At 40.6% G+C, this 18132-nt stretch overlaps 1 protein-coding gene and 1 long non-coding RNA gene across 2 annotated transcripts; one reads left to right on the plus strand and one right to left on the minus strand.

The window, feature by feature from the left end:
- Nucleotides 1-41: 41 nt before the first annotated feature.
- On the minus strand, nt 42-5605 carry fam32a (family with sequence similarity 32 member A). Its single transcript, XM_029632341.2, has 4 exons — nt 5524-5605; nt 623-764; nt 429-482; nt 42-303 (listed from the first exon to the last, which is right to left on the minus strand). The coding sequence occupies exons 1-4, from the start codon at nt 5598-5600 to the stop codon at nt 235-237; spliced, it is 342 nt and encodes a 113-aa protein (XP_029488201.1). The 5' UTR covers nt 5601-5605; the 3' UTR covers nt 42-234.
- A 105-nt stretch (nt 5606-5710) lies between these two features.
- On the plus strand, nt 5711-12531 carry LOC135564318 (uncharacterized). The gene is made up of 2 exons (XR_010460919.1): nt 5711-5912; nt 6477-12531. It is a non-coding gene; the product is annotated as an uncharacterized LOC135564318 (long non-coding RNA).
- Nucleotides 12532-18132: the final 5601 nt, after the last annotated feature.

An 18132-nucleotide genomic window follows, 5' to 3' on the forward strand; every position in this document is an offset into this window, starting at 1 on the left:
AAAAATGTAAGGTGAATAAATTAGTGAAATTCCAGACAAGGAAAAGTAACTCAGTTTAATTAAATACACATCACAGCATGTCTAATCTAGTATAATTTTATGTATGGAACTAAAATATAGTCACACCAATTACCACATTATAAAATGACTAATGTACAACAAATGACACAGAATGGGCAAAAAAAATGTTCTTCTAAAGCATATTCTAAAATGAAAATGGTCCAGGATTCCTCTTCATTTGGTCCAGCTGACTTTAGGAATATCATAATGTTCTGTCAGGGTGTCCAGGTGATGGTTGAAATCCTGCAATACAACAAAAATACCTTTGTTTATTGTAAATTCCAGGGGTTTGTAGAACTCAAATCTCCAAGTGTATTTTCTGAATTACAGTAAATTCATGCAGAGGTTTTCAAATAATATGGTCTTACCTCAACTCTCCGCTTGTGAGTTTTTTCTGCTTTGTTCAAAATTCTCTCCATTTGCTGAAAGAAACATACAAAAATTGGGTGTGAATATTTGTATTTGAAACAGGAAGTAGGTACTTTTATCCCATGACTAACATTGTCTCTATTTCAGTGCTAGAACATCAGTAGGACAATACATTTAGGACAATGATTATTACCCTCTTATCTTGCATCTTGACAAAAGCCATTTGAGCTGGTGTTCTTTTGTCAATGTATCCACTCTTGGTTTCCTCCTCTTCGTTTTTATTTGTATTAATTTGCTGCTCCAAACGATGCTTCTTCTCCTTGTTCTTCTTCTTTCTAAAAGAGTAAAATAATGCCAACAGATGAAGGGTTGTTAGTGAGGAGTTAGCTAGCCTGCTACATAGCTAGCCTACACCAGCTAGAGCTTTGAGGGAAATACTAGATTAGGCTTATATGTTTTTTTACTTTCATTTATTTTATTTAACTAGGCAAGTCAGTTGAGAAAAAAAATATTATTTACAATGACGGCCTACCAAAAGGCCTCCTGCGGGGACTGGGGTTGGGATTAAAAATATATAAATATAGGACAAAACACACATCACGACAAGAGAGAAAACACAACACTACATAAAAGAGAGACCTAAAACAACAACATAGCAAGGCAGCAACACATGACAACACAGCATGGTAGCAACACAACATGGTACAAACATTATTGGGTACAGACAACAGCACAAAGGGCAAGAAGGTAGAGACCACAATACATCAAGCAAAGCAGCCACAACTGTCAGTAAGAGTGTCCACGATAGAGTCTTTGAATGAAGAGATTGAGATAAAACTGTCCAGTTTGAGTGTTTGTTGCAGCTCATTCCAGTCGCTAGCTGCAGCAAACTGAAAAGAGGAGCGACCCAGGGATGTCTGTGCTTTGGGGACATTTAACAGAATGTGACTGGCAGAACGGGTGTTGTATGTCGGATGAGGGCTGCAGTAGATATCGCAGATAGGAGGGAGTAGGCCTAAGAGGGTTTTATAAATAAGCATCAACCAGTGGGTCTTGCGACAGGTATACAGAGATGACCAGTTAACAGAGGAGTATAGAGTCCAGTGATGTGTCCTATAAGGAGCATTGGTGGCAAATCTGATGGCCGAAAGGTTAAGAACATCTAGCCGCTCGAAAGCACCCTTACCTGCCGACCTATAAATTATGTCTCCGTAATCTAGCATCTAGCTGGGGTGAAAGAGGAGCGATTACGATAGAGGAAACCAAGTCTAGATCTAATTTTAGCCTGCAGCTTTGATACAGTGGGGCAAAAAAGTATTTAGTCAGCCACCAATTGTGCAAGTTCTCCCACTTAAAAAGATGAGAGAGGCCTGTAATTTTCATCATAGGTACACTTCAACTATGACAGACAAAATGAGAAGAAAAGAAATCCAGAAAATCACATTGTAGGATTTTTAATGAATTTATTTGCAAATTATGGTGGAAAATAAGTATTTGGTCACCTACAAACAAGCAAGATTTCTGGCTCTCACAGACCTGTAACTTCTTCTTTAAGAGGCTCCTCTGTCCTTCACTCTTTACCTGTATTAATGGCACCTGTTTGAACTTGTTATCAGTATAAAAGACACCTGTCCACAACCTCAAACAGTCACACTCCAAACTCTACTATGGCCAACACCAAAGAGCTGTCAAAGGACACCAGAAACAAAATTGTAGACCTGCACCAGGCTGGGAAGACTGAATCTGCAATAGGTAAGCAGCTTGGTTTGAAGAAATCAACTGTGGGAGCAATTATTAGGAAATGGAAGACATACAAGACCACTGATAATCTCCATCGATCTGGGGCTCCACGCAAGATCTCACCCCGTGGGGTCAAAATGATCACAAGAACGGTGAGCAAAAATCCCAGAACCACACGGAGGGACCTAGTGAATGACCTGCAGAGAGCTGGGACCAAAGTAACAAAGCCTACCATCAGTAACACACTACACCTCCAGGGACTCAAATCCTGCAGTGCCAGACGTGTCCCCCTGCTTAAGCCAGTACATGTCCAGGCCCGTCTGAAGTTTTGCTAGAGAGCATTTGGATGATCCAGAAGAAGATTGGGAGAATGTCATATGGTCAGATGAAACCAAAATATAACTTTTTGGTAAAAACTCAACTCGTCGTGTTTGGAGGACAAAGAATGATGAGTTGCATCCAAAGAACACCATACCTACTGTGAAGCATGGGGGTGGAAACATCATGCTTTGGGGCTGTTTTTCTGCAAAGGGACCAGGACGACTGATCCGTGTAAAGGAAAGAATGAATGGGGCCATGTATCGTGAGATTTTGAGTGAAAACCTCCTTCCATCAGCAAGGGCATTGAAGATGAAACGTGGCTGGGTCTTTCAGCATGACAATGATCCCAAACACACCGCCCGGGCAACGAAGGAGTGGCTTCGTAAGAAGCATTTCAAGGTCCTGGAGTGGTCTAGCCAGTCTCCAGATCTCAACCCCATAGAAAATCTTTGGAGGGAGTTGAAAGTCTGTGTTGCCCAGCAACAGCCCCAAAACATCACTGCTCTAGAGGAGATCTGCATGGAGGAATGGGCCAAAATACCAGCAATAGTGTGTGAAAACCTTGTGAAGACTTACAGAAAACGTTTGACCTCTGTCATTGCCAACAAAGGGTATATAACAAAGTATTGAGATAAACTTTTGTTATTGACCAAATATTTATTTTCCACCATAATTTGCAAATTAATTAATTAAAAATCCTACAATATGATTTTCTGGATTTTTTTTCTCATTTTGTCTGTCATAGTTGAAGTGTACCTATGATGAAAATTACAGGCCTCTCATCATTTTAAGTGGGAGAACTTGCACAATTGGTGGCTGACTAAATACTTTTTTCCCCCACTGTATGTGTTGGGAGAAGGACAGTGTACCATCAAGCCATACTCCCAAGTACTTGTATGAGGTGACTACCTCAAGCTCTAAACCCTCAGAGGTAGTAATCACACCTGTGAGGGGAGGGGCATTCTTCTTACCAAACCACATGACCTTTGTTTTAGAGGTGTTCAGAACAAGGCTAAGGGTAGAGAAAGCTTGTTGGACACTAAGAAAGCTTTGTTGTAGAACATTTAACACAAAATGCAGGGAGGGGCCAGCTGAGTATAAGACTATCATCTGCATATAAATGGTCGAGAGAGCTTCCTACTGCCAGAGCTATGATGTTGATGTAAATTGAGAAGAGCGTGGGGCCTAGGATTGAGCCTTGGGGTACTCCCTTGGTGACAGGCAGTGGCTGAGACAGCACATTTGACTTGGAAAAACACTGCACTCTTTGAGAGAGGTAGTTAGCAAACCAGCCCAAAGACCCCTCAGAGACACCAATACTCCTTAGCCGGCCCACAAGAATGGAATGGTCTGCCGTATCAAAAGCTTTGGCCAAGTCAATAAAAATAGCAGCACAACATTGCTTAAAATCAAGGGCAATGGTGACATAATTTAGAACCTTTAAGGTTGCAGTGACACATACATAACCTGAGTGGAAACCAGATTGCATACCAGAGAGAATACTAGACATCAAGAAAGCCAGTCAGTTGATTATTGACAAGTTCTTCCAACACTTTTGATAAACACGGCAAAATAGAAACAGGCCTATAACAGTTAGGATCAGCTTGATCTCCCGCTTTAAATAAAGGACAAACCATGGCTGCCTTCCAAGCAATGGGAACCTCCCCAGAAAGGAGAGACAGATTAAAAAAAGGTTGGAGAGAGGCTTGGCGATGATAGGGGCAGCAACTTTAAAGAAAGGGTCTAAACCATCTGACCCATTACAAATCAGGACAGGCCGTTTCACTGAGCAGGCATTACGAACACAGGCTGTAAAATAGTAATCACTAAGGTCATTACAGAAAACACCAGACAGATACCTATCATGATAATTTGTGAGGATAACATCAAGGACATTAGCCTTTTTTTTGTTTGGAGTCATACCTTGTGGGATTGGTAATAATCTGGCAAAGATTTAGGGAGCCCATTGCTTTAGGACTTGGTCAGGTGTTTTAATTATGTCCCAGTTTAGGTCACCTAGCCGGACAAATTCAGACTTAGTGTAAGGGGCCAGGAGTGAGCTTGAGGCAGGTAAGGTAAAGAACAGGGCTGATGGACTGATGGCCGATGCACTTAAAAGCTACATACATTTGAGAAGGCTAACACTATGTAAATATTTACAGTGAACAAAATATGATTTAGCTGTTGTTACCATGTTTGATAGTTTAAAAATAAATTAAATGTATCCGTTATTTTACCAGGTAAGTTGACTGAGAACACGTTCTCATTTGCAGCAATGACCTGGGGAATAGTTACAGGGGAGAGGAGTGGGATGAATGAGCCAATTGTAAACAGGGGATTATTAGGTGACCGTGATGGTTTGAGGGCCAGATTGGGAATTTAGCCAGGACACCGGGGTTAACACCCCTACTCTTACGATAAGTGCCATGGGATCTTTAATGATCTCAGAGAGTCAGGACACCCGTTTAACGTCCCATCCGAAAGACGGCACCCTACACAGGGCAGTGTCCTGGGATATTTTTTTAGACCAGAGGAAAGAGTGCCTCCTACTGGCCCTCCAACACCACTTCCAGCAGCATCTGGTCTCCCATCCAGGAACTGACCAGGACCAAAAGTTAGCAAGATGGTTAGCTTAGCTGGCAAAAAAATAAAAATACAATTTTGCAAATTGTAAAGTCTACAAAACGCAATCCACTCTGTGACATATTCTAGTTTTGGAAACAGAAAACTGCATGGAGATGTTTCATCGATGAGAAAATGTACAGTAATGTCGGACAAAATTAATCTCACTCCTACTTCCGGCCACTGAGCTTCCTCTCATCACCATATTTGTCAGTGAGTGGAAACGCCAACCGGATGCTTCACATTTTAAAATCTGGTGAAATATCTGGCTCATTGTTCTAGCTGTATTAGCTGGTTTATAGGGACAGAGAGCTAGCTACTTTTCTCCTTTACTCCATTTTAAACACAGTAAGGTGTGGACAATTTTAAGAACACATTGACTTATAAGTAATAATAACATGAAATACATACTTTTTACCGGCGGAAACAACGCCTATTCCTTTCAGTTTCAAGGAACCTTTCTGGACGGTTGCGTATTGGTCCGACATATTTGTTGTTGATGTAGATTTCGTTCTTCCTCTCTCGCTGTTACGCAGATGAGTTTCATGAATGGTACTCTGTTGCCACCTTTGGCAGAGTACTGTGCGTTCATTCCAGCAGGTGGCGATTATGAACGTCAAACACATGCGCAGTGGCCTGTTGTGTTTAGCCAATCCCCAACGCTTCACGAAAGGATGGCAGGGTACGGTTTATTCTGCTCTACAATGACAATGAAATGCCTTGTGACCAATACACCCGTGTGGTTTTGTATGAGTAACCTGTTGTATAATACTCCGACATGTGAATACGCAAAGAAAATGGTAAGTAACGTTAAATTGCTTCTATAAAATGTATAATTTAATCTAGCTAACGTTAGCTCCATTAGAAAATATAACTGAGTATTGAACAATACACAGGTACAGATAAATAGCAGGCACGGTGAGCAAAAGTTATTTATATGATTACAGTATGAGTAGTTAACATAGATGGTTTAGCTGACAACGTCACGAAAACGATGTGCACGCTTCAATGGGGCAGAAGCCGGTGTGTTGTTGTGATTCTGGATGGCCAGATAGTTCAAAAGGGTCCAGCTGGAACGTCATCTCCCAGGGTGTCTATGCTCCCACCTACTGATATGTCGAGGGGAGGTGCCAAGATGGCTGCTAGTGGTGTGGGGGCTGTGCTTTGGCAAAGTGGGTGGGGTTATATCCTTCCTGTTTGGCCCTGTCCGGGGGTGTCCTCGGATGGGGCCACAGTGTCTCCTGACCCCTCCCCCTCCTGGGGTCAGTTTGTTATATCTGGAGTACTTCTCCTGTCCTATTCGGTGTCCTGTGTGAATCTAAGTGTGCATTCTCTAATTCTCTCTTTCTTTCTCTCTCTCGGAGGACCTGAGCCCTAGGACCATGCCCCAGGACTACCTGACATGATGACTCCTTGCTGTCCCCAGTCCACCTGGCCATGCTGCTGTTCCAGTTTCAACTGACCTGAGCCCTAGGACCATGCCCCAGGACTACCTGACATGATGACTCCTTGCTGTCCCCAGTCCACCTGGCCATGCTGCTGCTCCAGTTTCAACTTCCACCTGACTGTGCTGCTGCTCCAGTTTCAACTGTTCTGCCTTATTATTATTCGACCATGCTGGTCATTTATGAACATTTGAACATCTTGGCCATGTTCTGTTATAATCTCCACCCGGCACAGCCAGAAGAGGACTGGCCACCCCACATAGCCTGGTTCCTCTCTAGGTTTCTTCCTAGGTTTTGGCCTTTCTAGGGAGTTTTTCCTAGCCACCGTGCTTCTACACCTGCATTGCTTGCTGTTTGGGGTTTTAGGCTGGGTTTCTGTACAGCACTTTGAGATATCAGCTGATGTACGAAGGGCTATATAAACAAATTTGATTTGATTTGATTTGAACAGACGCTTTTTTACCGAGCTCCGTACCAAACTTCAGAAAGATTGTGAAATATTTTTTTTTAAAGTTTAGTCATTATTATTTTTATTTGTTCAAGATATAAGACCTTTCCTGTGACTGGAATGATAATTGGATAATTTATTTCAGCATGTCCATGCAAAGTCGTGACAAAAAAAGAAAGGAAAAAGTTAGCCATTCTATTGCTAATCAACAAGAGAGAAACGTGCTTATAGACAACTGCCATAACTACACTTGGCCTATGGATAATATCATGCTTTCGAATGCTGAAGATGACGAATTCCCCTCTTTACCAGTTACTCCGTGCAAACCTCCACCCTCCAAAAAACCCAACATGAACTCTGACATCGTGGCTACCCTCTCCTTACTCATCAACTCCAGGTGTGACGCCATTGAGAAAATGGTAGGCGTGAACACCATGGTTATCGAAGGCTTGAAAAAGACTGTAGTTTGCATGTGGTGAAATTAATGATGTGAAAACGAGAGTGGCAAAAGTTGAAAAAAATGTGGAAAGGGTGGAAAAGAATAACAATGTCTACCATAGACGTCTCACTGATCTGGAACAATACACAAGAAAATGGAACCTGAGACTCTACGGCTTGCCAGAGGTGGAGAATGAAGATGTGCGAGGAGAGGCTATCCGTATCTGCCAAGAAGTTTTGCCTGCAGAGAAGAACAAAGTTGGTGATACCATCGACGTTGTACATCGCCTCGGCAAGAAGCAACAGCAAAGCAATTCAAGACCCAGGGGTATCATCATCCTATTCACTACCAGATTCTACAGGGATGCTGTCTGGAAAGCTGCTAGGAAGAACACCTTCCTTCAGAGCCATGGTATGCGTTTCGCCGAGCATCTCAGCCCGGAAGACATAGAAAGAAGGAACAAGTTGTGGCCAACGATCAAGATAGCATGAAGTGAGGGGAAGGCTGCTTACTTCGTCGCCGGAGGACGAGGTTTCATCAACGGTTCAGAAATCCATATTCCTCCCTAAAATCTCACCAGAAGGAACAGGTTGATGGTTTCAGCCATGGTATTCTCATTTTCCTTATGTGGTTTATCTAACAAGCATCAGGTGACTATTTTACAGGAATACTCAGGTATTTCAATTCATTAGTTTGTTCTTGTATGACCAGAAGTCCTATTTTGTTTACAAACTTACGAAGAAGATTGAAAGCTGAATTTATGTTTTATGTATAGAGTAACTAAGATACTGTTTTAAATGACATACAGGTCTGCTCTGACTTTACACGGTTATTGTTCTATTTAGTTATTAATACTTATTTCCAAAAAAGGTCTTAGGACCGTTTATATGTAAAACATTTTGTTATTCAATTATTTTATGATCAGTTTTCATATGTACTTAAAATAGTAGGTACCCTTTTATTTAAATTATTATTTGTTGTTTTATTTCTCAGAATAGTTCCTGATTACACTAAAGAGGGTTTTTAGTCTCTCTTACTACAAGAACCCTTGGTTTGGTCTTGAACATAATTTCCAGTTGAGTTGAATTTCAAAGGTTATGGAATAAGCTATTTTCACTTTAAATTGACTTAAATGGTGCAGATCTCGGTTCCTTATCGTTTACGTTCACTGCTCCTACGTCTTTGACTCATCCTACTACAGTTTATACTTTTATATAATCTTTGTTGTGTTGTCTTTGTCTATAGTTTCTCTTAATGCTAGGGGGTTACGAAACAGTGTGAAGCGCAAGGCCTTATTTTTATTTGCTAAACCATTTCAAACAGATTTTTGCTTTTTTCAAGAGTCTCACTCAATTTCTGCTGATGTCAACTTCTGGAGGTCACAGTAGGGCAACGATATTTGGCTTTCCCATGGATCTGAACGCTCTGCTGGTGTCACTACAATGAAAAATATCTTTGGTGGTAATATTCTACACTCGGAATGTGACCCCTTTGGTCACTTTATTTGTCTTGTGATCAGTTACAATGACATTACACTCATTACTGTAAACTTCTACGGGTACAACACCAAACATGAGAATGATGAGTTGCTTGAATCTATAGAGAAACATATACTTCATTGGTTATCTAAATTTCCCAATTCGTTATTATTGATAGGAGGGGACTTTAACATTACAATAAATAATTCAACTGATAGATGGCCCCCAGGTAGGCCAACCAATCAGAATTTGGGTTTAATACTTTTTATGGAAAAGTTTGATCTTACTGATATATGGAGAGAGAGGTTTCCGGCCGAAAGATCATTCACTTGGAGTAACAAAACAGGCTCCAGACAATCCAGAATAGATTTTTGGCTTATATCCAAATGTATTGATAGTGAGTGTGTTACTACAAATATTTGTACTACACCCCTCACAGACCATAAGGCTATTTACATTGATATCAAAATATTTACCCCTGATACAAACCTTGATAGAGCATCCTACTGGAAGCTAAATAGCTCATTATTAAATAATGATATAGTTACATTTGAGGTTAAAGATCTGCTCTCACACTTTTGGGAAAGGGCTTGTGAAGAAAAATCTTATTGCAAGAACTGGGAGCTCTTTAAATTTGAGGTGTCCAAATATTTTAGAAAATATGGTAGTAATCTTGCTAAGACCAGAAGAGCTGAGGAGGAAAAGGTGATCATTAAGATAACTTCCCTTTCGCAGAGGTCCCCAGCTGACCTCTTGGGGGAGGAGAAGATGGAACTAATTGAGTTACAAAATAAACTGGATAATATATATAAATTAAAAGCAGAAGGAGCCTTTATTAGATCTAGGAAAAATGGATTGAGGAGGGAGAACATAATTCATCCTATTTCTTTAGACTTGAGAAATTTCACTCTAAAAATAACACTATCCATAAGTTAAACATTGATGGTGTTATTACAGATGACCAAAAATTAATCGCTAAATACTGCAGCAATTTTTACAGAAAATTGTATAGCTCTACGTACTGTCAGGAATCCACAGATATGTTTTTTAACTCACTGAATAATGTTCACTCTATCAGTGATATAGAATCTAAACAGTGTGATGAACCCATCAAAATTGAAGATATTATAGAGTCTATCAAACATCTAAAGAACAATAAATCACCAGGTGTTGATGGAATTACATCAGAATTTTACAAATTATTTTCTGAACAAGTAGCTCCCTTCCTATTTGAAGTCTTTTTAGAGAGTATTAAAAACAATGTTCTCCCTCCTACAATGAGTCAGGGGTTAATAACACTGATACCTAAGCCTAAAAAGAAGTGCTGCTCATCGATAACTGGCGTCCAATTTGTCTTCTTAATAATGACTATAAGATATTAGCCTCACTACTTGCAAAAATAATTAAAGAAGTCCTGGATGCAATCATTGATGAAACACAGTCTGGCTTCATGAGGAACAGACATATTTCTAACAATGTCAGACTAGTATTAGACGTACTTGACTACTCAGACCTAATAACTGAGGATAGCTTCATATTATTTTTAGATTTTTATAAAGCATTTGACACAGTAGAGCATCAGTTTCTCTTCCATTCCCTTGAGAGACTTGGTTTTGGGGATTTTTTCTGTAAGGCTATTAAGACTCTCTATGCAAATGGTAACAGCTCTATCAAATTGAAACATGGCACCTCACCTAGATTTGAGTTAAAGAGAGGAATTAGGCAAGGTTGTCCTATCTCTCCGTACCTGTTTTTATTAATCACCCAACTTCTTGCAAATTCTTTAAATAATAGTCCTGTACAAGGTATTTCCCGCTGGTAAAGAAATTATTATAAGCCAGCTGGCTGACGATACTACACTTTTTCTGAAAGACGCTAACCAAATTCCCATATCGATCAATGTGATACAATCCTTTTCCAAAGCGTCTGGTCTATATCTTAACATTAAGAAATGTGAACTCATGGCTATCAAAGATTGTGTGACACCTTCATATTATGGTATTCCAGTAAAAGAAGAACTTACATATTTAGGCATAACCATTACAAAGGATCAGAAGTCTAGAGGCTTACTAAATTTTAACCCTCTTATTTAAAAAACCCAGAAGAAACTAAATCAATGGCTACAGAGGGACTTATCTTTAAAAGGTAGAGTCCTAATAACCAAGGCTGAAGGTATCTCTAGACTAACATATGGTGCTCTATCTTTATATCTTGACCGTAAAATAAGCAAGGAGGTAGACCAGATGCTTTTCAACTTTCTTTGGAGAAACCATACCCATTACATTAGGAAAACTGTTGTAATGAACACATGAGAATGGTGGACTGAATTTTCTGGATTTTACTACTTTAAATAATACTTTCAAGATCAATTGGATAAAACAATTCCTAAGAAGACCCACTTCTATCTGGAATTTTATTCCTCATCATGTCTTCTCTACTTTTGGTGGCCTTAACTTCATGTTGTTTTGCAATTATAATATTGACAAAGTTCCAGTGAAACTTTCTGCTTTTCATCGGCAGGTTTTCTTGTCATGGTCCTTAATTTATAAACACAATTTTTCTCCACACAGATATTATATATGGAATAATCGGGATATATTGTATAAAAATACCTCTCTGTTTTTAGAATATTGGTTGAGAAATAATATCCTATTGGTGAGCCAACTGGTAAATGCAGAGGGTCTTTTACTCAGTTATAAAGAATTCTTATCACTTTACAAGGTCCCTGTAACACCTAAAGATTTTGCAATTGTTTTAGATGCCATTCCCTCAGGTGTTGCTATGTTATTCAGGAACATGTCAAGACCTGACCCTCAGAGCCTACCTTCTATTGACCCTGTTGACTCATCAGTAGGAAAGATTTGTTTCTCTTTTGGTCCATTCAACAACAGAGCGATACGATCCTTGTTTCAGCAGGATGTTGTATCTATACCTTATGTCATGCCTTATTGGAATGGATTTATTGATAATATCTGTTGGAAAAAAGTTTGGATGTTGCCACACACATACCTACTTGTTAACAAAATTAAGGAAGTTTCCTTTAAAATTATTCATAAATATTATCCTGCCAACCACTATATGAAGAAGTTTAAGGAAAACATCAACTCAAATTGCTCCTTTTGTAATGACCACCCAGAAACAGTTGTGCATCTTTTTTGGCATTGTATGCATGTAAGAAAACTGTGGCAAGACATCAGTAGGTTTATAATTGAACACATTTATGAAGATTTTACACTATTGTGGAGAGATGTACTGTTTGGATTCTTTACATACAATAGAAATAAGCGGAATCATTTTTATGTAATTAATTTCATTATTCTTTTGGCCAAATTTCATATACACAAATGTAAATTTACAAACAGAAAACCACATTTTCGTACCCTACAAAAAGAAATTGAACTGTATTTTAAGACGGTTAAATGCTCTACTAACAAAAAAGCTGTTAGAATTGTAAGTATATGCATGTCCCTTAAGGTCCTTGTGTAATTGTAATGTGATATTGTACCCCCTAGCTCGATTGTCTATTGTTTGTAATCTATGTATGCTTGTGTTCCCTCATGTGCTTTATGTATTGATTTGTTGTTAATAAAAAAAATATTAAAAAATAAACTACGACCGGAAGTAACTTGTTCGTTAAAGGTTAGGAAAACGTATGCAGCAGGTTAGGATAATTAATGTAGCAGTTTAGGATAATTAGGTTAAGTTTAAGAAAATATTTAGGCTTAGCTAAAAATACTCTGCTAACCTGCTACGAAAAGTTACTCCCGTCCGTAGTTGTTCTGCATTTAGTCACAAAAAAAAAAAAAAAAAACCTACTGATATGTAATCTCTCATGAAAAGTGGGGGTGTCGAAAGGACGGCGTTTCGAAAGGAACCATGTAAGGAGAAGTGGGGGTTTCTTGGAAAATGTATTCGATAATACCATGTCTTGTTTTCACTGATTTCATGGCAATACTAATATGGAAAAAATGTGCTAGTTAGTGTAACAACAAGTGTGCTTGTGCTACAACAAGTGTAACAACGTATTTGAGACAGCAAGTGCTCATTGTGCAAATGTAATTATTTTTTTAAACAAACCTTGGAGACGAAACATAGTTTACATGTTGTCAAAGCCTACTTGGACACTGGGTCCCCACATTTCCTGTGATAAATAGCCAGATTTGTGACCTGGTTACATATACATTGAACAACACAGAAGCTTTTCAGCATGTTTCTGTACCAACTTAGGGAAACCCTGCAATAGAGTACCACAGAATGAGTCATAATACCCATAAAACCTAGCAGTCAAACAAGAACATGGTTCCAATCATTTTTCCACCATTCATTTTCCCCATAAGGATATTAGAAACACTTCAAATAAGGGTTGTGTTTCGTGTAGCCTTCCTGGCATGAGGTTTTGCTAACCATGTAAATCTCTCTAGGACAAGATTACTTATCAATCAATATATTTGCCTGTATTTACCCTCTCAACATGAAATGCTAATTAGCTGGTAATATGGCTATCATAAAGAACTTCAAATGCCATGATGATCTGGATGAGACTGCCAAATCGAGGCAAAGGTGGGAATCTCTGGATTAACTATCTAAATTTAGTCATGAAGAAATTTGCTAAATTTCTTGAAATGTACAATTCTTTAAACTGTCTTATGCAAGTTTTAAATTGACATAATGCCTGTTAGCAAAGGTGTCAGCTAGTGATGACGTGCAGGAGCTGGCAGGGATTTGTAGTCTTGCATGATGTCTACTTTGATGCTAATTAGCATTTTTGAATCTGAGAGTAAATAGAGCTGAGTATATTGATAAAAGTCACCTTGTCCAAGAGAGAGTTACATGGTTATCAAAACGTCACACCAGGGTAAGCCTACATTCTAGCAGTTGACATATGACGCCTCCTAGTGACCATGTTGGAAGACCACCGCATTTATTCTAATGACAATAGCTGAGTGGCTACCCCAAACTGTAAAAAATACAGTGAACAAAAATATAAACGTATTGTTGGTTTCATGAGCTGAAATGATCCCAGAAATGTTCCATGCGCACAAAAAGCTTATTTCTCTCAATTGTTGTGCAGAAATGTGTTTACATCCCTGTCAGTGAGCATTTCTCCTTTGCCCAGATAATCCATCCACCTGACAGGTGTGGCATATCAAGAAGCTGATTAAACAGCATGATCATTACACAAGGGCGCCTTGTGCTGGGGACAATAAAAGGCCACTCTATAATGTGCAGTTTTGTCAGACAACATAATGCCACAGATATCTCACGTTTTGTGGCAGTGTGCAATTGGCATGACTGCAGGAATGTCCACCAGAGCTGTTGCCAGATAAATTAATGTTAATTACTCTACCATAAGCCGCCTCCAACGTCGTTTTAGACAATTTGGTAGTACGTCCAAACGGCCTCACAACCGCAGACCATGTGTTACCACGCCAGCCCAGGACCTCCACATTTGGTTTCTTCACATGTGGCCAGGTCTGAGGACGAGCCACCGGAACAGCTGATGAAACTATGGGTTTTCACCACCGAAGAATTTCTGCATAACTTGTCCGAAACCATCTCAGGGAAGCTCATCTGCGTGCTTGTCGTCCTCACCAGGGTCTTGTCCTCACCAGGGTCTTGACCTGACTGCAGTTTGACGTAGTAAGTGACTTAAGTGGGCAAATGCTCCCCTTCGATGGCCACTGGCACGCTGGAGTGTGCTCTTCATGGATGAATCGCGGTTTCAACTGTACCAGGCAGATGGCAAAAAAATCAAATAACATTTTATTGGTCACATACACATGGTTAGCAGATGTTAATGTGAGTGTAGCGAAATGCTTGTGCTTCTAGTTCCGACTGCACTAATATCTAACAAATAATCGAACAGATTCACAACAACTGCCTTATACACACAATGTAAAGGGATGAATAGGAAATGTACATACAAATATATGGATGAGCAATGGTATGCGGCATAGGCAAGATGCAATAGATGGTATAGAATACAGTATATACATATGAGATGAGTAATGTAGGATATGTAAACACTATTAAAGTGGCGTTATTTAAAGTGACTAGTGATACCTTTTTATTAAGTCCATTTATTTAAGTGGTCAGAGATTTGAGTCTGTATGTTGGCAGCAGCCTCTCTATGTTAGTGATGGCTGTTTAACAGTCTGATGACCTTGAGATTGAAAAACAGCTTCTGTCTCTCGGTCCCAAATTTGATGCACCTGTACTGACCTCACCTTCTGGATGATAGCGGGGTGAACAGGCAGTGGCTCGGGTGGTTGTTGTCCTTGATGATCTTTTTGGCTTTCCTGTGACATCGGGTGCTGTGGGTGTCCTGGAGGGCAGGTAGTTTGCCCCCAGTGATGCGTTGTGCAGACCGCACTACCCTCTGGAGAGCCTTGCGGTTGAGGGCGGTGCAATTGCCGTTCCAGGCGGTGATACAGCCAGACAGGATGCTCTCGATTGTGCATCTGTAAAAGTTTTAGTGTTTTAGATGACAAGCCAAATTTCTTCAGTCTCCTGAGGTTGAAGAGGCGCTGTTTCGCCTTCTTCACCACGCTGTCTGTGTGGGTGGACCATTTCAGTTTGTCCGTGATGTGTACGCCGAGGAACTTAACTTTCCACCTTCTCCACTACTGTCCTGTCGATGTGGATGTTTTGTTGACGTTGAGTGAGAGGTTATTTTCCTGACATCAAACTCCGAGGGCAGTGAATAGTCCCTGTAGGCCGTCTCGTCATTGTTGGTAATCAGGCCTACCACTGTAGTGTCTGCCAACTTGATGATTGAGTTGGAAGCGTGCATGGTCATGCAGTCATGGGTGAACAGGGAGTACAAGAGAGAGCTGAGAACGCAACCCATGTGGGGCTCCAGTTTTGAGGATCAGCGGGGTGGAGATGTTGTTTCCTACCTTCACCACCTGGGGGCGGCCCGTCAAAGTCCAGGACCCAGTTGCACAGGGCGGGGTCGAGACCCAGGGTACACGGCTAGGGATGCCATCCGGGCCGGCAGCCTTGCGAGGGTTAACACGTTTAAATGTTTTGCTCACGTTGGCCATGGAGAAGGAGAGCCCACAGGCTTTGGGCCATGTCAGTGGCACTGTATTGTCCTCAAAGCGAGCAAAGAAGTTGTTTAATTTGTCTGGGAGCACGACGTCGATGTCCGCGACAGGGCTGGTTTTCTTTTTGTAATCCGTGATTGACTGTAGACCATGCCACATACGTCTTGTGTTTGAGCCATTGAATTGCGACTCTACTTTGTCTCTATACTGACGCTTGTTTGATTGCCTTGCGAAGGGAATAGCTGCATTGTTTGTATTCGGTCATGTTTCCGGTTGCCTTGCCATGATTAAAAGTGGTGGTTCGCGCTTTCAGTTTCTGGTTAGGGAAGGTTTTAATAGACACAGTGGGTATGACATCTCCGATGAACTTGCTAATAAACTCGCTCACCGAGTCAGCGTATACATCAATGTTGTTGTCTGAGGCTATCCAGAACATATCCCAGTCCACGTTGTCGAAGCGTGTAATCCGATTGGTCAGACCAGCGTTGTATTGACCTGAGCATGGGCGTTTCCTGTTTTAGTTTCTGTCTATAGGCTGGGTGCAACAAAATGGATTCATGGTCAGCGTTGCCGAAGGCAGGGTGTGGGAGGGCTTTGTATGCATCACGGAAGTTCGAGTAGCAATGATCCAGAATTATGCCAGCTCGTGTTGTGCATTCAATATGCTGAAAGAATTTATGGAGTAATGATCTTAGGTTAGCGTTGTTAAAATCTGCTTGGGGGGGTTATACATGGCTGTGACTATAATCGAAGAGAATTCTCTTGGAAGATAATGCAGTCTGCATTTGATTGTAAGGAATTCTAGGTCAGGTGAACAAAATAACTTGAGTTCCTGTATGTTGTTGTGATGACACCATGAGTCGTTAATCATAAGGCATACACCCCTGCCCTTCTTCTTACCAAAGAGATGTTTGTGTCTGTCGGCGTGATGCGTGAAGAAACCGGTTGGCTGTACCGACTCTGACAACGTATCCCATGAGCCATGTTTCCGTGAAACAGAGAATGTTACAATCTCTGTCTCTCTGGAAGGCAACTCTTACCCTAATTTCGTTCACCTTGTTATCTAGAGATTGGACATTGGCGATTAATATGCTAGGAAGAGGTGGATGGTGTGCTCGCCTTCTGAGTCTGACCAGTAGGCCGCTCCGTCTGCCTCTGCTGCGGCGACCGCTTTGTTTTGGGTCGGCCTCTGGGATAAGATTGCGTGTCCAGGTTGGAGGTCCGAACAAAGGATCCGCTTTGCGAAATACTTATTCCTGTTCTTAATGATGGTAACTTTACATCGCTTCTATATCCAATAGTTATTCCAGGCTGTATGTAATAACACTTGAGATTTTCTGGGCTAACAATGTAAGAAATAGTACATAAAAAACAAATAACTGCATAGTTTTCAAAGGACCGCATAGTTTTCTAAGCGAGGCGACCATCTCTGTCGGCGCCATCATTCCAATTGAATGGCAACGCCGTGTATACAATTCCTGGAAGCTGAAAACTTCCCAGTTCTTCCATGGCATGCATACTCACTAGAGATCACCCATTGAGCATTTTTGGGTTGCTCTGGATTGGCGTGTACGACGGCGTGTTCCAGTTCCCGCAAATATCCACCAACTTCGCACAGCTATTCAATAGGAGTGAGACAACATTCCACAGGCCACAATCAACAGCCTGATCAACTCTATGCAAAGGAGATGTCGCATTGTGGCGGTCACTCCAGATACTGATTTTCTGATACACACCTCTGCTTTTTTAAGGTATCTGTGACCAACATACGCATATATGTATTCCCAGTCGTGTGAAATCCATAGATTAGGACTTAATGAATTTACAGTTGAAGTCGGAAGTTTACATACACCTTAGCCAAATACATTTGAACTAAGTTTTTCACAATTCCTTACATTTAATCCTAGTAAACATTCCCTGTTTTAGGTCAGGTAGGATCACCTCTTTATTGTAAGAATGTGAAATGTCAGGATAATAGTAGAGAGAATTATTTATTTCAGCTTTTATTTCTTTCATCACATTCCCAATGGGTCAGAAGTTCACATACACTCAATTAGTATTTGGTAGCATTGTCTTTAAATTGTTTAACTTGGGTGAAATGTTTTGGGTAGCCTTCCACAAGCTTCCCACAAGTTGGGTGAATTTTGACCCAATCCTCCTG

Source organism: Oncorhynchus nerka, linkage group LG24 (assembly GCF_034236695.1).
Source record: "Oncorhynchus nerka isolate Pitt River linkage group LG24, Oner_Uvic_2.0, whole genome shotgun sequence".
Classification (NCBI taxonomy): domain Eukaryota; kingdom Metazoa; phylum Chordata; class Actinopteri; order Salmoniformes; family Salmonidae; genus Oncorhynchus; species Oncorhynchus nerka.